The 26,436-nt window shown below is 43.7% G+C and overlaps 1 protein-coding gene across 16 annotated transcripts in view; it reads right to left on the bottom strand.

Annotated features, from left to right (window-relative positions):
* Nucleotides 1-26,436, bottom strand: part of RBFOX1 (RNA binding fox-1 homolog 1) — a 2,033,710-nt gene that overhangs the window by 1,420,293 nt on the left and 586,981 nt on the right. The window contains exon 1 of one of the 16 annotated variants that reach the window (XM_072835701.1): nucleotides 7,495-8,346. The exons of the other annotated variants lie outside the window; for them this stretch is intronic. Within the exon in view, the coding sequence (XP_072691802.1) occupies nucleotides 7,495-7,497 (3 nt within the window). The 5' untranslated portion in view covers nucleotides 7,498-8,346. Of the gene's footprint in view, nucleotides 1-7,494; nucleotides 8,347-26,436 lie in introns of those variants that run through there. 16 annotated transcript variants of the gene reach the window in all.

The raw sequence follows: 26,436 nt of genomic DNA, 5'->3' as shown, positions 1-26,436 counted from the left end.
CAAAGCTTTTCTGACTCCTAAGTAACTCTATTAGCTTGGGCCAATGTGCTCTCATCTCTTTAGCATCCTACTTATTACAATTCAGACTGACCAAATTCTCCAGGTCAGAAATGAGAAGCTGTTACTTTTTTTTAATTAAATAATTTATTTATTATTTTATTAATTTATTTTTTTAGAGCCCCCTGTTCTTAAAGGCAGGTATCAATTGGCCTCTCTATTCTTTCCAAGGAAACTCATGAAATCCCCCCAACCTGTGCAAACGAGGATGATTTTCTTTCCCTTGGGGGAATTTCTGCACGAGAGCTCTCCATTATCAGCCTTTGCAATCAGCAGCAGCCTAACCTGGACTCCACTTTCTAAGACAACCAAAGGAATAGGTGTGTTCTTCACAACGCTGGGGCCATGAGCCATGCCACAAGCTAGCCTTCCCTTCAGACACACGTAAGGGGGACCAGCTCATTCCTGGGGCCTCATTAGGAGACTCACTCTAGAATACAAGCAGTGACCCCAGGATTAAGACGGAGGTCGTGTCCCAAGGGAAAGAGACACACAGTGAGCACCACTGGGATCTAGCTAGAGCCACTGTTGCTGAATCAGCCTCTCGATTCCCCGCTCTGTCACTTCTCATAACGAGTCTAATAAATTAGTGTTTCTCTCTGCCAATCAATCAGAGCTCGTGCATATGGCCGCTGTCAGCAGTCCTCTGCAGGCAGGACTCCATACAGCCACTCCGGTCTGTCAACTCCTTCAAGTATACATTTGCAGCTATGCTGGGTTCCTCCCCTTCACTCTCAATTTATCATCTCAGTTACAGTCAAAAGGAAAATGAAGGAATCATATTTCGGAGCCAATTTGCTGCCTAGAGGAACTGTGAAATTCTAGTAGCAGCAGTAATGATAATAATGATATCATTATTATTAAATGACAATAATAATTGCCACTATTATCATAGCAAGCACCCCTACTAAACACACACTATGTGCCAGGCCCTTTGCTGAAGGCTGATCAATCCCTCCTAAACTGACCCTGCAGTGTAGGGATGATTCTTACCTTCATGTACAGGGGGATACTGAGGCACAGAGAAGTTAATTAAAGCCAAAGGTCTTGGAGCTAGAATGTGAGAAAGCTCAGAAATGATGCCGGACAGTGTGATTCTAAAATCCTAACCACTGCCCTCCATTGCCTCCTACCTCCCGAGCATCCTGTAACGGTTCCTCTGCTATGCCTCTCGGCACCCAGCACACCGTCTCAGTGCACAGTGGAAGAGATAAGCGAAGGACTCCAGAAGCAACTCCCTGAGTCTGCAACTTATTTGTTGGATCTCGGCTCCCCTACCTGAAAAATGGAAATAATAAAGGTCTTGCAATAAAGCGTTGATGAAATGCAGTGTGTGAAGCCCTAGCACAGAAGGTGCTTCCAGCAAGGTGGTACCTATCATGGAATGGATGATGGTACAAAAAAGACAATATCGAACACCAAAGTCCATGCCCTCATCTCTGACTCTGTGTTCTAAAATTCACGAAAGGGGACAATTGAGAAAAAAAACAAGCCTGGCAACGAGCAAGGTGATTACACAAGTTTATCTATTATGTTGGCAAAGGTCTAATTTTGTTCTCAGAAGAAATGAAAGGGGAGCTGACTCAGACGACAGAGTGATCCTGCTTTGGTGGAGCGAACAGCGGTTTGCATGCTGGGCTGAGTGGTTGTCAGAGCACTGCCAGCCTTGAGTATATTATACTCCGGGACTGCCTGTAGCCAGAGAGCTGGTCCAAGACTCCCTGCAAAATCATGCTGAAAGCCTGAGCCTGAGGACGGGGGCAAGAGGTGCTGTGGGCAGCCCAGAGTTCTCAGGATCCAAGGAAAGGAATAGCAAAGTAAGAAAGAGAGGACACCAATGCAGGCCACTCTTATACAACAAAAAAGAAACATTGTGGCAAATGGAAACGGGTGCCCTGATTTCTTTTTGTCCCTCTGATTGACCCAGCATCACTTCTCAGAGCAACTCAAGCTAAACAGCAAATCCCCTAACCTGTGCACTGCACCACCTCCTCCCTCCCTAGCATCTCACAAAGAAAGGCAGGGAAGGAGGCAGAGCATGCAGTGATTAGTATCATGGGCTACAGACTCAGACCATCAGGTTCAAAGTCCTGGGTATGCCATTTACCTGCTGTGGTGTCCCGAGACAAATTGCTTTAGCCTGGCCTATACCTTGCCATCTATCACAAAATGGGAGATATGAAGAGAATCCATCTCAAGATGTGTTAGATGCATCAAATAGAATAATGCCTCATTTCCATATCAAGCATCTACGCTGTGCCACACACCAGGCTAGATGCTGAGGATGCAGTGAGGTCTGAATGAGGTGTGTGCCTGGCCCGCCTGGAGTTTGCCATTCAGTACAGTAAGAGAAAGAGATAAAACGGATCACTTGGGTACACAGAAAGCTGCCCCTGGGATAACTGTTAGGAAGGAGAATCCACACAGGGAAAGAGGGAGGATTCCCCTGAGCAAGGGACTTTTGATGGATGACTGGGGAGTGAACAAGGTAAAATGTGAGGGAGGGAGATGATCATGTGCCAGAAAAACACAGCTCAATCCGTAGCAATGCAAGCAGAGTACTTAGCACAGCTTGTACTGTGTAGGAAGTGTTCAAAACATATACCCTTCTTATTGTCACAGCGTATCTAACAGACACTGACAGGATTCCAGGGTTGTGCATAAGGGACAGACAGGTGTTAGGTCCCAATGTGGGAAGAAAGTTCTAGATGTCCAAACTCTCCATCCCACTACACCTCCACCTCCCAAAGCCAGGAGAGCCTCGAAGATGGGTGAGGTCGGCTGTACTCAGAGCTCTCAGAAAGCAACACCCATCCTCCTGTCAGTATCTCACATCTCACCCACCAGTGCAGGGAGAGACACGTGGCCACAATCTGAAAGGAAACCTACTGGGATAGATGATCGATGAAGGGGATCTGTGTGCAGGAGAGATGCCACCAAGCCACTGAGAAGATGTGGGTTGTGGGATGAGGAAGGGGGTGGTGGAGTGTCCCTATCCAAAGGCAGAAAGAACTAAGGTGGACAAGGTATACAGACGTTGGCTCGGTGTTGCACCCACACATAATGAGTACTACTGAGAAACTTAAGGGGTTTTATTTTTTTTCCCTCTAATCTTTCCCCTCGAAAGGAAGCCTTTGTTCTCCCAAAGGAGAGGGGGATAAAGCAAAGTTTAATTTCTTGGATGTTGTGGGGCTGACCCTTCCAGATACCGGGAAGTCTATAGGCCAAATCTAGAGATGAATCTGAACTTCGACACAAAAGCCGGCTGGCCAGGAAAGCAGGCTTGTTTATTTATTCTTCTCAGAAATGTCTGTGTTTTCCTCAATGTTTAAGCCATAAATATATCATGGCCTTTCTCTGCATTGAATCTTCCAATGATTTCCCACTGGAATAATATCCGGACCCCCTACCAAAGCTCAAGGACCTACTTACACGAGTCCACTTGATCTATATAATATTATCATTGCTTCTGCCTCAGGGCCTTTGCACACTTGCTATTCCCTGTCTCTGAAATTTTCTTCATGTGGTTCACTATCCTAGACTGGAAACTCCATCACGACAGGAGTATCTTTATATACTGATCATGGTGTATTTCAAGTGCTTTCAACCGTGGTTGGCACATAGGAGATGCTCCATAAATACTCACTGGATGAATGTATAGCTTAAGCCATAGTAGTTACTTCTTTTCATTTATACCTCCACTCAAATCTCTCTCCCTTGGAAAGCCCTTCCAAGTCACTCTCTATCATACTATCATATTATAATTTTTGTATTCCTTGTCATCATCCTTACAAAAACACATTTCCATCATTTGCTTTTTGTCTGGCTTTCCTCATGACAATAAAAGCCCCCAAAGAACAACATTCTCGTTGGCCTCGCTCCCTGAGCAGAATGTCTGATGCGCAGCATTGCATTAGGCACTCCTTCCCCTACGCAGACACACAAGTCAGTAGTAGCAGGGAACACACACCCCCATCTCCTGTGTCTAGTGACCAATAACAAACCAAGGGGAATGATGGTGCTCATAGCAACTCTAGATACAAAACACGATGGTCTTTCCTTAAAACTCCATGTGTCATTTCCATCAGACCCCTCGGACCTTACAATCTAGAGAACCATGTTCTGTTGAAGTAACCTGAACGTGGCTGGGTGCCCCTCATTTTGTAGCTCCCTCACTGATTGATTCTTTAATTAAAGTTTTAATATTTATACGTGTGCCCTGAGGCAGTATTTTAAATAATGGAGGTAGGCATTAGGGAGAGCCACAAGACTCCTTTTAAAAACATCGTCTCCATGTTTGAGGTCTTTGGTATAACAAAGTTTCCTCTCAGGCAAGATGGGGAAATGTGCATGTGACAAATTACCGGATGATTTTAGGAAAGTCCACCCATATTAGTTTATGGAGCGTGCTTACTTTGTAACTCTCACGCTGGGTGGCGAAGGCGGCACTGGCTGCCCTGTGTCCTTCAGAGCAAATGCACTTGGATTTCAATAGTCTTCATACACGCCACTGGGAAATCGCTGCGTCCCCAAAGTATTTTCTGTGTCAGATCCGATTTCCCTCTTGGAATGTGTTCATTACTCCACACATCAGCTTAAAGGATGCAAATAAAATGGTCTAATTTTTGGAAAGGTGAAATGCCAGACATATTTATACAGAGCAGACCCAATTTTCTGGGTGCAAAAAAAAAAAAAATCTTATCTGAAAGGGATTTTATAAACTATAATGATTTGGTATGACTTGAACTGAAAAGGTTTAACTTAAAAAAAAAAAAAAAAGTCATCAGAGACATGAGGATGTCTGAAAGGCCTGTGCTCAGACCTTAGAGGAGTAGGTAAAAAAATAGCATCAATTATCATGAAGAGAAAATAGAGCAGAGTGGGTCAATTCCAGGAGGAAAAATCTGCTCAGACCCACGTTTTGGCTTGTTTCTGAGTGGAAAACTCTGGGATCACAGGGTGATGTTAAAAAGACAGTGTATTCTGAGGAAAGTAAGATTTACTGAGAAGACGCTTCCATCCCAGGAGGCTAAGGAGAAGCAGGCCTTTCTCTTGATTAGAAGAAATGTACAAATGCTACAAAAACTTAATTTCAGGGCATCTGTGTTTGTTGAGGATGGCATCAAAGTTCACCAAGCTGCATCCCGGCCTGTCTGGGATGGGCTGCCTGTCTCTGACCCTCCTTAGAGGAGAGGGAACAGAAGAGGAGACTTTATCTCAGAGAGACTGAGGCTTCTGCTGAGCAACCTCTCTTTATGATTAACCTCCCTTTTTGTTTCCATGTCATCTGTTAAGGAAAAGTGTGTATGTGTGTATGTCAGGGAAAATGCCTGCCCCTTCTATCCCACCAGGTGTCATAATGCTGAAAATATGGAGTAATCTACTTGATTAAGGAAAAAAAAAAAAAAAAAAACTAACATTATGCAGGTACTTACCATGTGCCAGACCTTGTTCCAAATGTTTATTGTTTTATTTAATTCTCCCTCAAGCCCTCTGGGGTCAATACGGCCACTGAAATTCCCATTTAATAGGTAAACAAACTGAGGCACAGAGAGGTTAAGTAACCTACCCAAGGTCACACAGCTAGCAGGTGGGGGCAGGCTGTACTTTTCTCCACCATAAAGCTCTACTCTCTAGAAACCTTAAAACACTCTGGAAAACTACCAATTTTCCTTTTCTTTTCCTATTTCTTCCTAACCCAAGCCAACCATGAGTTAACTTAGGGAAAACCCAGTCCTCTAGACCCAGTGCTTCCCTCAAAAAGCAGAAAGTTTTGAAGTCAGCCCCATTTTTTGCCAGCACAACCCCAGCCAGAGGCCAGAGCCACCTTTACCCTTTAAAGGCCCCGGGTCCTCTGCCTCTGAAGAAAAAAAGACCTTGGCCAAAAATAAATCTGCCTGTGTCTCCAGCCGGGCCCTCAGTGGTCACTTAAAAATTGAAAGGATTCAGGTTCATTCTCTCTCTTTCTCTCTCTCTTCCTCCCCTGAAGAAGATAAATGGGAAATGAAAAGTAGATGAACTAGGACAGGGGTTAGAAGGGATCACCAGCTGGGGCGCACTGGGTTTAAATTAATAAGTAAGTAAATAAATAAATAAATAATCATTAGTGTCACAGAATAAAACTCAAGTTATGGCGCATGATATTTCAGCCCAAAGCTATTCCGCAACACCTCCCCCACTTCTTTCCAAGTTCCACCGAGAAGACCCCCGGTTGGGTGCCAATCCCCTACAGCGCCAGGCACGGATTTCCTAACACGTGAGCAGCCCCGCCCATACACGCTCCTGGGGAGGCAGGTGCCCCCTGGTCCCCCGCCGCCGGAGCACAGGGAAGAGTCCCCAGCTCCCTGGCGGCAGGGAACAGAGTTGGCAGGGTGGGGTGTCCGGGTCTCCTCCTGCCTTCCTCCGCAGGTAGCTTCCAGGCTCTCTGTGACACCTGGTCCCCAGCACCTAGAGCCTTGGAGGCTCGAGGAGCATCCCTGCCAGGTGGTCCCCCGGCGGCAGGGATGTGGAAACAAAGCCCCGCTAACCCCGCCCTCACCTCCATCCCTGGAGCCGAGAAACTGGAGCGGAAAGGGGGGAACCCCCTCCCCCCCCCCCCCCCCCCGCCTGCGCTCCCACACCACTGGATGCACCACCGCCGGGGGGTCCTCCCCTCCCGCAACCGCACACCCCGGGTTGAGTGATCGCAGACGTCGGAGGACCTAAGGGGTGCGGCAGGAGTTTACAAGTCCCGAGCTCCCAGGCTGCCCCCCTTCCCCAGGGTTGAGCGCGCAGCGACATCCCAGGGGCCGTTTAGGCCACTACCAAAAACCCCGAGGCTCTCCCTCGGGATCAGCGACCCTCCCGGTCCCGCCTCCGCCAGGGGCTTCCGCGCCTCTGAAACCGCCCTCCCCCCCCCCCCCCCCCCCCCGCGGGCCACTGAAGCGCCTCCTCCCTTAGACCCCAGAAGGGCGGTGGAGGAGGCAGCGACCCGGGGGCTCCGGCCAGGGACACCACGCAAAGTGCGCAGGCAGGTTCCTGCCGCTCCCGGCACCTGGGACTCGCTCCCGGGAGGGCGGGCGAGGCGGCCCTGGCGCTCGGGAGGGGGGCCCTGGGGCAAAGCAGGGCGTGGGGGGACGGAAGGGGAACCAGGGGCTTAGCACCTCGGCCCCCCGCGGGGACCTACACGGAGATCTCTCCATTGCACAGAAAAAGTTCCCAGTCCAGCGCGTCCAGCCTGGAGCTTGGGGGGGGAGGTGGGGGGCAGCTTTCGGGGACCTAACTCTTCCCCACCCACCCACCCCCCGTGGGACCCTTTGGGGGAAGGGGAGACGCAGGGGCGGTGACTCCGCCTGGACTTACCTAGAACTCCCGGCGAGCCCGGCTGCAGGCGCCCTCCGCTCGAGTCCCCAGACCCTCCAATGCCCCTGCGCTCTCTGCACCCCCGGCCACACTCACCATGAGCCGGAGGGGGCGAAAGGGGGTGCTGATTTCTCCCACGCTGTCCGCAACTTCGCGGGCAGGTCAGCCCCGCCCTGGCGCCCCTGGCTGGGCAGCGGGCTGGGCGCAGTGGGTGCGGACAGCCCGGGTCCTGGGGGCCCCGGCTGGGGCGTCTGGCGCGCGAGGTGCGTCCGCGCCCAGGCAGCGTCCGCTCCGCCGCTCTCCGCCTGGGAGTTCTGGCACTCTGGACGCAGGGGCGGGGCGCACGGCCAGCCCCTCCAGATGCGGGGAGCCTCGCTCGTTCCTTCCTCCTCCTGTCCCGGGGGCGCACGCGTGGGTCCGGCCGCAGCTGCCTCTGCTGTCCCCGGGGCTGGCCGAGCGCCCCCGCCCCAGCGCGAGGACAGCCTGGGGGGGCGCTGGGGCGCAGCGGCTGGGATTCCCCTCCGCGAGTCCGGGGGCTCCCACCCGTTCCGACCCCGGGGCTCCGTGGGCCCTGAGAACCACTTCAGGGCAGCGCCCGCTCCAGCTGGAGGCGGTGGCGGCGGCGGCGGCGCGGCTCGCACGGGGACTGGAAAGGAGGTGACCTTCAAACCCCCGCGTTCGCTCGCGCTCGGGGAGACCGGGAGGAGGGCTGGGGTGATGGAGGGCAGCGGGGTGCGCCCGGTCAGCCCGCCCGCGGGAGCGCTTGCACGCAGGCGGTGCGGAGCGAAAAGATCTTCAAACAGAAATACGGGTTAGAAAATAAACAAAGGAGAGCAGGGCGAGAGAGAGGAGAGCGGGCGAGAAAATGTGTGCATGTGTATGTGCGTGTGCGCGCGTGTCTGTGTGTGAGTGTGTGTGCGAGGGAGAGTGAGTGCGCGCGCGGCAGGCAGCAAGCAGCCCCGGCTGCGGAGCCAAAAATAATCCGGTGCGCGCGGGAGTGCCCCCTCCCCCGTCCCCCCTCCCGTGGCCCGGGCCGCTGCTGCTGTCACGCGTGCAGCCCCGGATGCCAGCAGGCAGCGGAGCGCAGGGCCGGGGTCTGCAGGTGACCCCATGCCTAGGTCTCCCGGCCTGAACAGGTGAAAGGGTGAGAGGGGAGAGGATGGGTAGCCAGCCCAAAGCTTCTGCGTCCCCCCAGGTCCTTGTCCCAAAGTAGTCTAGCTCACAGAGCACCAGCGCCTCCTTGCATCTTGACACACACACCCCCCCCCCCCACCACCGCAGGGAGAATAGACGAATGCCCCGAGAAATGCGAAGTGGAGGCGGCTTCCTGACCCATCAACTTCTGGCGTGGGAAAGTTGTCTAGCGAATCTAAATCTAGCGGCAGGACGTAGATGGAGCCCTAGCTGAGAAGCAAAAAGTTAGGCCGGCCAGATATCCCGCAGGAAGTCAATGCACTGTGGCCCCTGCCCTGGCCTCTCGCAGGCCGCCTCATCCCGGCGCTGGGTGCTAACTCTGGACGCGTCTAGAGACTGTCCTCTTAGCAGGTGCCTTAGTGTCAGAGTCCCTGTGACTCCTAAATAAATTACTACTTGATAAGCACTTACTTTTTTTTTTTTTTTTTTTGCCAGATGCTATTTGAAACATTCACATTGAATTTTCCCAACAACCTGCGAAAGTAGGTACTGCAGGTTTAACCCTTTCCCCAATGAGGTGCTTAGAGAAGTTCAAGCAATGCCGCTTCTTCTCTGGGGCCCACCCTGGACTCAATGAGCCAGAAACTCCTCCGCTTGTTTGTTTGTTTGTTTGTTTGGGGGTTGTTGTTTTGTTTTTTGGATACACGTTTTAGGTGGTTGTGTTGCACAGGAAGGTTTGAGGGCTATAGGGTTGTGTTGCACAGGAAGGTTTGATAATTTGTTGAAGGTCACACAATGAGCAATGAACCAGGGTTTCTGGGCAGGTCTTCCTAATTTCATGGGATGTACCCCTGCCCTACCCTGCCTTTTAGGGGGCAACTGGGATTGCACAAGGCCAGATTCTAGCCGTACACACTTGATCTGAGGCTCAGGTTCATTTTCCTGCCCACCCCTTCCATTGTTTTTGCATTTGCAGTATGGCTTCTTCCAAGTAAGATGTGAGATTTCCAAAAGTGGAGACCATGTTGCATGTGTTGCTTTGTAACCTGAGTGTTTCCTAGTGCCTAAGGAATAGCAGGCTCTACTGGAGTTCCTCTGCAATCCTGTCAGGTGAGGGTTTCTTCCAACATTAGAATAAAACAAAGAAAGGAAACTCCTAACGACAACTGAAATTTTTAAAAACATATATTATTTTATCATCATTTGAGAAAATATGCTTGCAAAATCCAGAAAGGCATCTTTGTCACTGGCCCCAGTACATGATTTTACAATTTGGGTTGGTTTTACCATCTGCTTCCTTAGGACTCTCTGTGATGATAATATATTTGTATGTAAACAACTTTTTTCCCCCTATATACTAGTCTCTTATCCTTCACTGATAGCACAATGAAGCCATAAATCTGGGTTAGTAACATTGTAATCATTTCCTCCAGAAACTGTTTACAATGGGAAAACCACCGAATTTAAATGTAATTGTCTAGCCGTGCAGGGAGATAAGATGGGTTGTAAAAAAGGTATTCTCAATTTAAAAGCAAATTATCAATAATGAGAGAAGAAATAAATGGCAGTTAATGGGAAGTTCTGTTGAAATATAATGTTTTGTGCAAATTCACTAACAGGAATTGTTTTTCTGTGTTCCTTCATTTTTATTCCAGAAGAGGAAAAAATGAATACAATCATTCAAGGCAAAAAAAAAAAAAAAACAACAACAAAAAAAAACAAAAACAAAAACAAAACAAAACAACACTGGCTGTTGTTTCATTAAAATGGGTAATCACTGAGTGCTTTTATTATTATTTTTAATATATATCTTTCTGTTGGAAATGAAATAAAACATATTTAACTCTCTCAAAATCAAGGTCAGTCTGAGTCGACTCTGACTTATTTTGGAGTAGAAATAAGCTTAGATATATTAGTTTGAGAATCAGGCATGACTCACTGGTACCTGTGTTGCCTTGTGGCTTAAGAAAGCTTTAATATGAGTGAGGGAGACATTCGTTACAATCTAAAACTAAATTAAGAGTAAAGATCAATATAGCATGCTATTACGCTATTCATTTGGATAGTATTCGTTTCTTTTTCACAATGATTTTTCATATTCCAGGCAGAGTTTCTCTATCATTCCTCCATGTTGAGCCACTTTTAGGTAATGAGAGTTGCTGAATGAGAGAGTCCCTGGGACATCCCAAGGCCATGACCTACCCAGCTGTGGTGGTAAAGAACGTGGAGACTTTGGCTCCTCCTACTGGACGTGGAACATACTTTGCAATTTGTGATCTAAGCGTAGGTCAAAACGTGTTCCATAAAGCTGGTAGATAAGAACGACTTTTTAGCCTCATGGTTGGCTGAGAGTGCATAACACTGCTCAAAGCGCTCAAGATCCATCTAGAGTGTAATTTCGTTTGTCACTTTCAAACTTAGGATCTTCCTATAGTTCTTCATAGCCCGTTGAGATAAAGTAACAGTCTTCTACATGGGTTACAAACTTCTAGATTATCTGGCTCTCATTTTATGGTGTGATCCCCGGTGATCTGGGGATAATCTTCTCTTGTTTGTCTCCAATCCTTTGCATACGCTGCTTCTCCAACCTGGAAAATTACAAATTCTCTTTTCCTGGATAGTTTATATGTAGCTTTTAGATTTTAGATTTGGGCATCCCTTTCTCCCTGCCAACCCTCACCTCCCCACACACAGAGAGATAAGACCAGTGCCTCTCTTTTAAACTCTCTGAACACCTCTATTTAATTTTATATCATTTGTCTTCACCTATTGTAAATGTTCTCTTCCATTAGACTGAAAGGTCTTTGATGTCAAGGAGTTTTCCTCAGTGCTTGGGGCCCAACAATAATAAGCTCAATCAATGTTTGGTGAACCTTCCTTCTCCCTTACGGTCACTACCGTCTAAATGGGATGACCTCTTTGAAGTGGGTTGAGATAAATCTGTTCAACCATTCACTTAGTCCTTAATTCTTCCAGCCATCAAACATGTGTCTTACTTACTTAAGGCTAGTCTCTCCTGTAAACCATTTCCTATATAAACCAGACAGTCTCTGCACTTAAGGAGTTTATACTCTAATATGATAAGTAGATACATAAATAAGTGATTTCAACAGTTTTGAAAGATTTCGGTGCATATTGAACAGCAACATATAGCCAGACACGGGGGAGAGAGAAAAGTCAGGCAAAGCTTTCTAGAGGAGATCACCTCTAAATGGAGAAGATAAGTAGGAATTACCCCAAATGTTGGGTGAAGGATATTCCTGGAGAAGAACACAGCTTAAGAGACTGTCCAAAGCAAAAGGGAGTATAACTCCTTTAAGGAACAGAAAATCTATTCAATATAAGTAGAGTCATGCTAAAATACAAGGGTCTGGCATGTGGTACAGAAGGCAAGGTAGTGAAGGAGAAAGGTGAAGATATAGGCTGGGCAAGCTCATAAAGGGCCCTGAATTGAAACAAAAGGCATGCTTGCTTTACCAAAAGGCAAATTTTGAGAGAATGACTCTAAAGCATGCCAGTACTTAGGGCCTGGACATTGCTCTGCCTTCACTGATGCTTCAATGATCATTTTACTGTTATCTACTATTTGCTCAAGGACTTTTCCAGATTATCACTGTAAACATCTAGTGAATTCTAGGGATTCATAGGTTACTCCAAAGTACTGTAGGATTTTTAGGATGATGAGTGGTATATTAGGATAAGAGAAGGATGAAAAAAGCAAACTAAAAATAGTTGAAGTAATCAAGCATCCTTCTGTTTCTCTTCCCAAAAGACACTTTTCAATAGCAGTCACTGAAGAGAGGATACTATATTCAAATGTATCTAAAAATGACTCTGATTCAATAAAATTATTTGCACTATCTTAGTATTCCGTAAGACCTGCCTTGCCCACAAGTTCTCAGGCTTCAGGCTTACCTCAAAGCTTTATCACAGTCTGGGTCAACTAATGAACTAATTAAATAGTCTGAAGACCACAGGGGAATGGATTTCACCTCATATTCTCTATTCTCCCTTCAGTCATTGGGCACATGGCAGATACTCAATATACAGTTATTGATTGGCTGAACTAACTCACGATCTATCATGAAGTTCAGGAGTTTGATATTAACCAAAGCATTTAATACTGAGAATGAGCCATCCAGTGTCTAAGGATGAGTTTCCTTTTTCTGAAAAGATACAAACTTTACACTGCTTAAAAATCTCTTTGGAATGGGTAAACATAATGGTTTTTCTGCTTCTTTTTGGGCTCATCCTTTTTCTCTCCTGCCTACATCCCCCAAAGGATGATGATGATAGCAGTAATAGTAACATAAAAAAAGATTTTGAATAATCATGATGAAAAGAATAGCAATAGAAATAAGAAGCATGTGGCATTTACTATATAAGCTCTTTAATTGTATTATCTCATTTAATCTCACAGTACAACTCTAGGTGTAAGTACCACTATGTTTTCCTTTTTATAGGTGAGAAAACTAAAGCCCAAAAGAAGGGGGAAGTTCAATGGCTTGGCAGCTCACAGAGCTAGTGCATAGTTAAGCCAGGACTCAAAATTAAGTCTGTTTTGTATCAGAGCTGTGTTCATGAAGCATAAATCATGACTCAGCTTATCTTTCTGTTTACTAGAACTCAGACCATTTAGATAACCTTAGCATCATGTCAGTGATTTACAGTCATGAAAGCAGGGATTCCTAGTCCATTGGTCTTGGAGTAAGAAAAATAAAAAGGGAGATTTAGTGATCTGTGGCAGGAAAGGGAGCCTGCTTATATAAAAAGCATTTTGAAAACAAATAGTTTGAGTGTAGTCAGAAGCAAGTAAACAAAGATTTCCAAATGCTTGGCCAATAATGAGAATAAAGACTAAGCTGTGTCCTTGGTTTAAGGTGGGCTAATTGTCATTTGGTATATCTTTAAGAAATACATTGTTGGGGCACCTGGGTGACTCAGTGGGTTAAGAGTTGGGCTCCTTATTTCAGCACAGGTGATGATTTCATGGTCATAAGGTGGAGCCCCAGGATGGCTCCATGCTGGGCGTGGTACCTGCTTAAGATTCTCTCTCTCCCTCTCCCCACTCCCCCAACCTCCACCACTGACATGTGCTCTCTCTGTTAAAAAAAAAAAAAAAAAAGATACTCTATCAAACATCTTTAAAAAAAGTAGATAAAGCTCTGGAGTAAGAGATTCTGGTTTTTTTTTTTCATATCGTATATCTATCACTTAATAGCAATGTAAACTATGCAAGATTTTTTTAAAAAACCACTAATCCTCCATTTCCCTTTTTGTGAAATAGAAAAAAGGAAAAAAATAGGGATGATGATGACGATGATAAAAATAATGAAAACATAATTAATATATACTAGCAACTATTAATACAGAGGATATTGAATCTGACCCACATCCTCAAGCATAATACTTCTAGGCTCTTTATAAGTGATTAGTCCAGGAACTATCATAGAGTCCATGTCAACTGATCTGGGAAAAGGTGGTTATTGCAAACATTTTTCTTGACCCGATAAAAGCCAAAGAAAAGACTTTTTTTTTTTTTTTATACCTTACTACCAGCCTGAGGATGACAGAGCAAGAAAGAATAGAGAACCAGGAACATCTATGAGGCTATGGAGCCATTAAGTCAATGAACAGTCTAAACTACCACACAGCTGCATTCTCTGTTCCTTGTGATGACATATTCTCTTACTTTGTCAGCTTGTTTAAGATTACATGTGGCCTAAAGCAAGGTTTCTCAAACTTGGCACTACTAACATTTTGGATCAGATAACCCTTTGTGGTGGTGGGGCTGTGTCCTGTAGGATGTTTAGCAGCATCCTTGGCCTCTACTCAATGCTAGTAGCACTCCCTAACATCCCCTTTCCCCTCCTACCAGTTTTGAGAACCAGAAATATCCCCAGATATTTCCATTCTGTCCCTGAGGGGCAAAAATCATCCAAGTTGAGGTCCAATGATCTAAAGCATCCTCATCAATATAGTGATAGTACTACTTCTGCTGCTATTAGTATCAGTGATGCAGTAATAACAATTAGCATTTACTCAGGTTTACTATCTACCAAGCATCATGGTCAAAACCTCCACTCATAAACTCACAGACCCCTCATAACAACTCCATTAACTAATTTTTATTATTATCCTCATTTTACACACGAAGAAACTGAGGTCCAGATAAATGACGACACTTGCTCACCTTTACCAATCTAGTAAGTTGTTGTTTTAGGATTCAGGCCAAGGTGTCAAGTATTAAATGATATAACCCACAAGAAGCCCCTCAGCATCAAGCCTGGACATAGGAATTGCTCAGATGAAATGAGCGGGGACTTCCACATAACAGCTATCCAGCAGGGTCAACTTAAAGAAATGCAATGTGGTCTTGGTAATTCTGTCGCTTTCTGCACTTTGACTATTTCATCTTACTTCTCTAGATGCTTTCATATTGGGCTGAGTCTTCTGGCCAACACGCAGACTGCCTTAAACTAACAAAGAGAACAAAATCACCACAATCCTCGATGACCCATCGAGGCAATTTGTGCAGAGCTGACCATAACCTCCTTTCTTCCAGCTTTAAAAGTAAGTTCTGAGTCTGAGTGGCCATTAGCAAAAAGTGCTTGCCAATTTCACTCGCTTAGGACTGAATGGTGAATTGGGAGTTTTATTCTCCCATTAGATAAGGTAATAAGTAATTATGCCTGCTTAGAACTTGAGGGAAAAGAAGGGGGCAAAAAACAATTTTGAGAACTTTCTCTATGCCTCACCTCAAACATGACATCTAGCCTCAGAGCAGCCTTGTAGGGTAGGTACCATTACTATTCCCATATTTCAGATAAGGAAACAGAGGCTCAGAGGAAGAAAAAGACAAATTTTCAAAGTTTACAAACGCAACAAGATCAAAATCTCATTTTTAAATTGTTAGGAGTCTGATTTCAGGGTCATGGCATGCTTCACTGTATCTCCAGAATCTCTCTTTAGGTATAGGAGGTCCAAAGGCCATGAGACGAAAAAATTGTGTACATATTCTAAAGTCCTACTAAATATGTATATATACACATATATAAAACTATATATGTGTATAAAGCTATATATATGTATATATATATACTTTTTTAAAGATTTTATTTACTTGAGAAAGAACATGGGGGTGAGGGGAAGGAGTAGAGGGTAAAGCAGGCTTCCCACTGAGCAAGGACCCTGATACAGGGCTTGGTGGACTCACGATCTGAGTCAAAGGCAGACACTTAACCGACTGAACACCCAGGCACCCCTAAAAATATACATTTTTTTAAAAAAAAAGTAAACCTTGCTTTGAATAATTCCAGTAAAGTCAACCATGAAGGTTAAAAGTGAGACTTAGGAAAAAAATAAAAGTTGTAAGTCAATGAGGTGTAAATAGTTAATGAATTTATAATCAGAACATAAATAGTTTTGCCTTAATGTACTAACACCTCAGGGGGAAAAATGTTCCATGTATTAGCAGCACAGAGTATTGACAATCGATTTCTTTCAAATGCACTTACTTTATTTTAAGTCCTAGTCATTTTATTACAAATGGATAAGCAAAGATATTTAAGCCATTTAGAATGAAATATGCAACCTTACGAGGAAGAATATGCATTTGCAGTGGTTACTGGTGGGTTATAGATGCTCTGAGATGTAAAATATCTGTAAATCATGGTCAGAGTATGCATTACTATACTCTCCATTTATACGTTTATTATTTCTATTTATTCCTTATACTTCTATTAAGAGGCACAAATCTGTAAATTAAAAAGAATCACTGGGAATATCTTTCAAGACTATATAGTAGTTAAAATGAGGAAATTTCAGAAAATAGCTAAAATTTGGGATTCTGAATATAAATAACTAGAGGATACAGTTTGGGCATTTGGTAAAAAGCAATCTCTCCTCCATGAAACATGCTTCCACACCTTGTTTGGTTTCCCTTTCTTTGAGTTTCCCCACACCATTACCTTAGGTTTGCCTTAAAATGCTCTGCTGCATTAATCCACAGATACTCTTTTGGATTTCCCCAGAAGAAGACCCTGTAACAAGTATTTGATTGCATGTATAAATTTGGGTGGCAAACCAAGGAAACGATGACCAGGGAGTAGGAAAGTAAGTTAGGGAAGGGACAGGAGCCAACAAAAAGTGTACTGTCTAGCAAGTTATCACAGTGAGTAACTGGAAATTATTCCTACTAAGAATTCTGGAAGCCAGGGTAGAAATGCCCCCTATAGCTATTCCACCCAGGGGTGAAAGAAGCTTGAGTATTTATACAATTATTCATGTCAGCCATTGCTTACAGGCTAGTTGAGTATGGTAATGTGTTAATCCAATGCCATTTCAGCCTTCCTTGCACACAGGAATAGTGCAATCTAGTAGTCAGAGAGTCCTTAGGCAGTGGCACTGATCTTTGGAAGCCCAGAATGCATGTATGTAATGCTAAACACTTGGGGACGGGGGTCTGAGGGTGTGGGGCAATGACAGTCCCTTCTATATTCTCAATGAGCCCATGAAGAAAGAAGGGGACTTACTGGCTTTGCAGGTGCAATTATGTGCCCTATAGAAATGGAAAGAAACTGTATCTTTCATTACCTAGGAAGCTCCACTGATCCAGTGTCCAAATGCCCTGTGGTTGTCCAACCAGGATATATAGAAAAATTCTCTCTGATGTTTACCAAAATTCAGATCCTGGGTACCATTCTAGAGATTCTGATTCACAAAGCCTGGTATGAGACCTGGAAGTTTGATTTTTCAAATTATACACACACACACACACACACACACACACACACACACACGCCATATATTCCTACCACAGGTGTTCCAAGTACCTGTGTGATTAGTCCAAGAGCAGAATGACTTGTGGATAGGGTTGGAAGTGGGGGGAGAATGGGAATTCAACATTGAAAGATCTGAGGGCTTTGTGCATGGGTATTTCCCTTCTCTTTGAAAACATGATTGCTTGCTGTGCTCTCAAACTCACAGAAAAGAGGTAATTGTTAGCAAGATTCTGAAGCACTGATTATGCACCATGAATATATTAAAATCTACAGGTATTTTGCAAGGAGCCCCTGGGACCACTCAGGAAGTGCCATTTTGGAGTCTCTGTAGCCATAAGTAAAACTAAGAAACAGTGATGTAATGCATTAGTGAGAATAAACAAATTGGGCTTCAGGAGCCTTCAGTTCCTGACGCAGGCAGGCAGCATGGAGGCAGTCAAGGTTTGCTGAACCAGTTTCATTGCAAGAAAGCCCTACCTAACTCACCAGTGTGAGGATAAAGCATAAATAGGTGAAAATGCACTGGCAGTTTTAGGTGGTAGACTTAAGTATATCAAATAAAGTAGACCATCATTCCTTTTTGGTAGGTCGTTTTTAGACACTATGAAGTGGTAGTAATCCTGGAAGCAATGTTGAAGAATGGCCTGGACCTGACATTTGCACGAGAAGCTCTTTTATTAATAAACAAAAGGGGGAAAAAAGGCAAAGCACGAACCATATATGCCTGATGATAGCATGTAGAATTTTCTACCATTCCTCTTTATTTTTAGTTTAAAAAGTATTTTGCAGATGTCAGCAACCATTACTAGACTGACAAAAGAAAGGGCAACCAACTCGAAAGACTGTCAATAAAAAGGCCATCAGTCTATTTGATTTCTCTACCTCTTCCTGCTTTCATTCGTCTCTGTGTTCAAAAGCTCCAAGACTAGCTTGCTTGCCATTATTCCGTAAGGCAATTAAGCAACTTGGCAATAAAAGCGACCACATTTTTCTGGAGTAGTTCACAGAGAATACAGAACAGAACAGCACAGGACAGATGTTGAACCAAAATGTAAGTACTTATCTGAACACACTTCTCAGCGCCAAGGCTAAATGCCCTGCTGGAGTGCCTTGCTTCCATCTTTCCACCCCTCCTCTGGGATCTTTCTCCACCAGTTAATCGCTCCCTCTGCTCTATCTTCAGACTCTCCTGGCTGTCAGGAGGTAAATATGCTGAAGCTCACTTATGTTAATCCTCCTCCCTCAACTTTTCCTCAACCTTAAGTGCACTTTGGTCTCTACCTCTACTGCCAATCTAACCATGTTTATCACCTTCATTTCTCCATTTTTCAATGACCTACTGTAATCTGCTTTTTCTATTCAATACAACTCCATTGAAGCTATGACGTCAGCATCTTCTTAACTGATGACTGCCCTCCCCACCCCACCCCAATGCCACATTAAGTCCTTAATCTTGGTTGCTATCTCTTCATCATCTGACGTGTTGACAGTCCCTTGACACCTCTCTTTGGTTTCAGAAACTCTCCCTCCTGGCATCTTCCTTCCTCTGAGTTGCTCCATAATGATATCTTTTTTCTATCTACTCTGCCTAGACACCACCCTCCTTAAATGCATCCCACTCTTCACACACTTTTCTATAGTCACTTCCTATATGCCAGGTCCCCCCAGCGGCCAGACCCCAAGAATTTATGTCCCCACTGCTGCTGGATCCCAAGGGTTTCTGCACCCTTCACCTTTCAACTGAGTCTCCATCCCTATGTTTCAAGTACCCTCATACCATTGTCATCTGGCTATTTGCGAAGCATCTGGATCTGCTGTTTATAATGAGTCAATTAACTTATTCTACAAGTATTTATTGATTGCCTACCATGTATATATCATAAAATAGGAATGAAATCCCACTGCAATATTTATCTCTTAATGCATAACTATTTACTCCAAAATTTAGCAGCTCAGAACAGAAAATATTAACTCCTAGTGTCTGAATCAGGATATGGGCACAGCTTAATGGGCATCTCTGGCTTAGTCTCTAACAAGGCTGAAACTATCAGTTGTGGCTGTAGTTTTGTCTCAAGAGTTGACTAGGGAAGAATCTGCTTCCACAACTCACTCATGTCATTGTTGGAAGGATTCTGTTCTTCAAAGGTTCCTGGACTAAGAATTGTAAGTTGGTGTTCAACCTCAGTTCCTAGCCTCTCAGTTGGGCAGCTCACAACATGGCAGCTGCTTCTCTCAAGCAAGAAAAGGGGCACCCAAATGGGAGGTCAATGTCTTTTTATGACCCAGTTTTGGAAGTGATATCTCATTATTTCTATCATATTCCACACATTCAAAGTGAATCAAGAAGTCCAGCCTTAAAAAAAAAAAAAAAAAAAAGTCCAGCCTATACCTACAGAGAAGAGGCTACACAAGAATGTGGGTTTCAAGAGAGAGGGATAATTTAATGCCATCTTAGGTGCTGACTATCATAAACCCATTCCCAGGAAGGTATAATCATAAATGGATGGTCCAGACATAAGAGGAAAGGATATATCAGTGTCAAGAGTGAGGGGCTTGCAAGCCATGCATGTAACTCAACATGTCGGATAGAAACTCTTATCTCCTCCTTCAGTTCTCTTAGATTCCCTTCATTTCCACTCACTGCATCTTATCTTTTGTCTGGACTGGGACACTAGCCTCTTAGCTGGTCTTCTTGTGAAAAACCTTTCCCTGCCCACACTCCATTCTCTAGATATCCAAAAACAGTGTCTTAAATACTTGGTCAAGCCTCTCTCTTCTCCTTCCAAGTTACAGAAACTCAACTCAACACAGTATAAACTAGAAATGTGATTTATTTACACAAGTGGATAAAAGTTCCAAAGCACACTGGTTTCAGGCATGGCTGGAACCAAATGCTCAAACAATGAAGATCATTCTTTCTTCGTCTCTTGTTCCTACCTTGCTCTGTGTTGGTGTCCTCCTTCGCACATTCTTTAATTGCTATGTCAAAATGTCCTCCAATAAGTCCAGACTTCAAGGTAATATTCTACCAAACTAGTAACCCCAGCAGAAGGAGAATGCTAGAACGTGCTAGAATGTGTCCCCACTGACCTGGATGAGATCACATTCCCACCACTGAATTAATCACATGATGAGGTGGATACCAGTGCTCTGTTTAGCCAGATCAATGGAACCAGAGTATGTGTTCATCCCCACCTAAACCACCAGTCTCAGAGTGGTAGACAGGTAATTACCCCAAAGAAAATGGGGATGCTATTACCAGGTGCTGAACAAACTATCAAATAAGCCATGCAACACAAATATTTACACACCACTTATCTAATTAATAAGCTCATTTCTTCTCCATTACCCATGGAATAAAGTCTAATCATCTTTACTCGGCACATGACACTCTCCGTGAACTGGCCCAAGCTTGCCCTTAGAGCTTCATCTGCTATGCAGTAGAATTTCACCTACAAAGAACTACATATTGTTCTCTAAATGGTCTATGTTCTGCCATAATATTGTATCCCGTTTGCCTGAAGGGCTGAACTTCTACTTCACTGGCTGTTGAGCCATATTTCTACCTCAAGACCCAGCTCAAATGCCATCATCCTTTTTAAAAACTTACCCCATTTCTCCTAGATGAATCAGTTGCTCCTTTCCCAAGAAATTGTGTAAATGTCTCTATTTAACAGTGGTTCGCAACAGGGGCAGCAGTGTTTCCCAGGGGATGTTGGCAATGTCTAGTGACATTTTGGGTTGTCATCCCTGGAGGGAAGATTCTTCTGGCATCTAGTGGGTGGCGGCCAGGGATGCTGCTAAACATTCTACAGTGCACAGGCAGCCCCCGCAACAAAGAATGATCCAGCCCCAAATGTCAGCAGTGCCAAAGTTAAAAACCCCTGCTCTATTGTAACAGTTAATGCCTTGTATTTTAATGATCAATTTCATATCTTCCCAAGTAGATCATGAGCATCTCAGGGACTGGGACACTGTCACATTTGTCAATGTACTCCCAGCACTAGCAGGTGCCTGGCCCGTAGCAGATGCCCAATAAACATTGGCAGAATGACTGAGGAAAGGAATGAGTGTCCAGATGGGCTCATGAAACATTATCCAAGAAACTGAATTCCTGGAAGGCATGATGGTTCCTTAAATGGCTATTGTATTAGAAAATTTCAGCTGCAGGGTGTGTTTCCTTCCCCTTTTCAAGAATAAATTTGAACAAAAAGTTTCTGAATGCAAAGTCACATGATCCTCTCTGCAAAGAGAGCTTGTGTATTACTATCTGTTCTTCTCAAGCCACCAAATATTAAGCAATGACCTCTTGGCTTTTAAGAGTTTCTCTTTTTTTTAATATTTTATTTATCTTTATTTATTTATTTAAATAAAGAGCCACACAGAGAGAGGCAGAGACATAGGCAGAAGGAGAAGCAGGTTCCCTGCAGGGAGCCCAATGCAGGACTTGATCCCAGGGCCCCAGGATCATGACCTGAGCTGAAGGCAGACGCTCAACCACTGAGCCACCCACGCATCCCAAGGCTTTTAAGAGTTTCTAAAGGCAGAGGAAATAACTATAGCCCCATTAAAACATACACCTTTCCCATAGCTCAGAAAAAGTTCTTTTCCCCCACAAAACAAAATTTCATGGCCTTTCCCCCATCCAATCTTAGTTTAAAACAAGGCTGTGTGTGTGATATCTTCATCTAAGGCCCTGCACGCTTGACTAAGGAATGCACACATCATCAGGAGCTCAGTACCCATGTAAGGTCTAACACGTTTCTCAGAAAGGACATTCAAATGTCAGATGGAATGATTTACACTGCATGTCAATAAAAAGAACTCTGAGGTTCAGCAAGTCAATAAAGCTTATTAGAACAATCTTAGGGCTGAGTATCAATGTACCCTGATGAGGACCTCTGAAGTCAGACACCACTAACTCAAGGCAACTGGCATTAAATAGAACATTCTGGAGGGAGAAATAAAATTAAAAGCTTCCATTATTTTGGAAATGCATGTTAACTTAATAATACACAAGAGGCTGGAAAACTTTGTGTTCATATTCCCATAGTTAAGACCTGGACATTTATTTGCTTAAGCTCCCATATACAGAAAATCTCCAATATGCCAAGCATTACATCAACCATATCATATTTATTCATTTTTATTTACCAGTACTTATGTAGTGGTTTTTACGTATTGCTCTCCTAAATCTTTTCAAATGTGAACTCTTTAAATCCTCATTATGACCCTATGTGACTGGTCTGAGATTATCCCCATTTTGTAGGTGAGGAAACTGAAGCTCAAAGAAGCAAAGTAAAATGTCCAAGGTCACCTAGTAAGCACAGCCTTCCTTCAAACCAAGGCAGTGAAGCTCCAGAGTCTGTTTTCCAAACCCACTATGAAACATTGCCTTGTATGTATTACCTGTGGTCTTTTCAATAACTCTTAACCCAAATTGCAGCCTGCCCGATATTTCAAAATTAACATTTACTTAGTTTCCAACACTTCCAGATCAAGAAACTTAATACCACAAGCTGGATTTCTGGATTCTCTTCACAAATCAAAATGTCTAGTCACCTGAGCCTGCTTTCTTGCGTGGCATCATGGTGGGAATGGAGAAAAGGCTTCAGGCTGGGTACAGACCCACCTCACTCATTTGAGACACTTGCCTGGTCCCTGACATCTGAGTTTGAGACCCTGGCTTAGTTGTTTTGTAGATAAAGCTACTAAGCCCAAGGAAGTTGAGGAACTCCGCCAAGGCCCCAGATCTAATATCAACATAAATCAACAAAGCCATCATTATCCCTAGGTCTCAAGGAACAAGGGGTGAGAGGCAGTCATAAAGAGAACTCAGAAAGAGAACTGTTCAGAACAGGTGCTTGAGAAAGAAATACTGATCTTCAGGTAAAGGGCACAGGAAATCTCAGAGAGGGAGCCAGAAGAACAAATATCCTGACCTCATTCTTCTCCTTCCCTCTGATTTCTAGCCAGGATGCCCTCCAATGGCCAGATTCAAATGGCCAGTAGAGGACCCAGGATCTTGTTACTGTAGGACAGAGAACAGGGCAAAGAAGCTGGAGCGTACATACAGCAGGTAACACAGAGGCCTAACACACAATTCCCATGGATTCTGAAAACCGTGCTTTTTCTACTTCCTCTGCTCTAACCCATTCAATCAATGTACTATTCTAATAATACTAAAGATAATAACAAACACAAATATGGTGACTAAGATGTCCCAGCACACTTGTAAGAACTTCACAAAAATTAGCTCATTTCTCTAAGTGCCCACTATGTGTTAGGAACAGAGTCCTCTCTGGAAACTCTTACAGGTAGGGGAATGAGAGAGTGACAGAGATCTTAGTGACCATCTCTCAAGTATGGGGTCAGATCATACTATCACATCTTCAACCTTTCTTCCAAACTCAGGTGCAAAGACTTGCCATTTTAAGGAAAGGCAATCAAAAGGAGTTGAAAATGCAAAGGTGCAACCCATGCTGAATATGAGTCCTGTTAACTAGTATACCTATCTATAGTTAACTATTTCCTCTGATTCCCATGTCGAAACTTCTCTTCCACTTAGGACTCCCTTAGTTCTTAACAGTTGATTAGCTTACTAGCCTAGAATGAAAAACATGTAAAGAACACAGCAGTTAACAATAGCTTAAGAGCTATAGATCCTTCAGGCTTCAAGAATTAGGGGAAGCAGGTGAGGTAGGTGGGACTTACGGGTTCTGAGTCCCTTTGGATATTTCATTTGGCATAGAGCAATATTTCCTAAACATCATCCATCCTGTCCCACCCTCATGGTTTTTGCCATATTTGTACCAGCTGTACTATTATATATTCAATATTTTTCTTAAAATTGGAAATATCTTTACCTATATTAAGGTATTTCTAAATTCAAATATTATCCTAAATTAAAAACTAGTATTGTTCTAATATATATTTAAGCAAACATAGAACCACTAAAATGAATAATCTTGGTGAAGTATCTAAAATCTATTTTATGTAATATATGTAATATATGCATACATATATTACAAAATGCCATCATAGAGGTTAAAACCATGGGCTCCAGCCTCAGACTAACCTGGGTTCAAGTCCCAATTCCATCACTCAGGAAACTTTGTCCTATACAACTTTGCTAAGGATAAATAATTTGTGCAGGGTACTTACTATGTCTTGCCCACGGAAGACACTCAGGAAATGTAAACTTTCAGAGCTCCAAAAGCCACACCATTAATGGTTTCTTAGATCACCTAAACTCTGGTGTCTATATACCAATAATACTTAAATCCTGAGAAGAAAGTTATAATCTAGAGAAAAAATATCTCATTGGGGATTCTCAGAATTCCAGGACCCACACAGCAGCTGGACAGCTCCAGAATCCCAGTGGCAGAGCATAGGGTTTTCATCATGTGCAAAGATGGTTCCCTAATCAATCAGATATTGCTGCCACTAGCTAATGAGAATTTACCTGTGATTTATAAAATGGGAAACAGAGGCTAGGCGATTTCAATGAACATTGACTTATTTATCCACCCATCCATCCGTCCACCCATTCCACAAATATTGAGTAACTCCATTTCCAGCCACTTGTTTTAGGGGCTTCCCATATATCTGGTATGTGTCCATGAATTCTCCTTAGAACAGAACAATAAAACTATTTGAGACTGTGCTTTCTTTGCAGGGACCTAGGAATTTATAGAGACTGAAAATTCAAACCCCTTACATGAGTGATGGCCAGGAACAAGTGGGGAGGCACCAGATAAAGAGGGAAACCCCATTCTTGGCTCCAAAAGCTTTTTCCTACATGGTAATAAAAGTCCAATATGGTCACATTTTCATGTTTCAAAAGAAGTGAGAATTCAGATTTTATGTCAAATATCCTAACATTTTAAAAATTAGCAAATGGTTCATAGTATGCAAACAAAGGAAAACTAAATTAACAACAACATGAAACTACATTGAACCAAACAAAACAGGTTTCCACATTGAATCTGAGGCTCTGGAAAATTGAGTTAGATTTAAAAGAAAATTTTCTGAGAATGAGGCTCATTTTGCTCTTGGATGGGTTGCCTTGGGGTGAATGTAAAAACCATTTCTCTTCTATTTTTAAAAATGAAATCAATATTTTGTTTTCCTTGGCATAGTTCATTTATCATCTGGGACCCAGGAGAAATTATTTGAATGTCCAATCAGTCTAGAAATTTGGTAAAATCTTCAAGGAGCTTTTAAAGCAATCTAGAAAGAATCTGTCAGGTATGTGGTGCAGGTATGTGCCACTGCATCGGCCACATAATCATCTACTTCCCATCTAATATTCCAGAGTTGGCATTTGATTAGACACTAGATTTTTAAAAATCGTATCATGTGGCTATAAGTTCATGATGCTCACGGATTCAGGTCTAAACCAAAGTGTGGAAAACCTGGGTGGCTCAGTGGTTGAGTGTCTGCCTTTGGCTTGGGTTGTGATCCTGGGGTCCTGGGATCGAGTTCTGAATCGGGCTCCCCACAGGGAACCTATTTCTCCCTCTGTCTGTGTCTCTGCCTCTCTCTGTGTGTTTCTCATGAATAAATAAATAACATCTTTAAAAATAAAAAATTAACCAAAGTGCGTTGCCTGAGGAAACAGTAAGATTAAGTAATCCATGCAGCCACATCAGGTTCTTTGCCTTCTATTTACCCAGAGTTCCAAGCTCCACCTGTCTCTATCCTGCCCTATGCTCAGGCAAGAGGCTGATCTGGACAAACTACACCAAAGGGTTTCCTTGCCTCTGGCTTCCAGGTACATTTGGTCAAGGGGGAAGATCAAAAGAGATAGAAAGAGGGAGGAGAGTGAGCTTGGGATATTTACTCCCTACACTCTGTCCCCACAGGGTAGCTGTAAATTGGCTGTACCTTCTATTAAATCCCACAATCCCTTCTTGCTTACCACAAGAAGGTCCTGGTAAACGCCTCCCTCTCTTTCCCCTTCAGTCCTTGAAGTGGTTAACTATCTCTTTATTACTATTGTAGTCTCAGGGTACAGATTATCCCCTGTGAATTTCCCATATCCTATCCATGCTTTTCCAAATAATCCCTCACTTCAAGCTAATCAATTTGAATGTGTCACCAGTTTCCTGCTGGGACC

The sequence above is a fragment of the Canis lupus genome, chromosome 8 (genome assembly GCF_048164855.1).
Source record: "Canis lupus baileyi chromosome 8, mCanLup2.hap1, whole genome shotgun sequence".
NCBI lineage: Eukaryota > Metazoa > Chordata > Mammalia > Carnivora > Canidae > Canis > Canis lupus.
The sequence above is the reverse complement of the archived record's forward strand: the minus strand, read 5'-3'. Positions and strand labels throughout refer to the sequence as shown.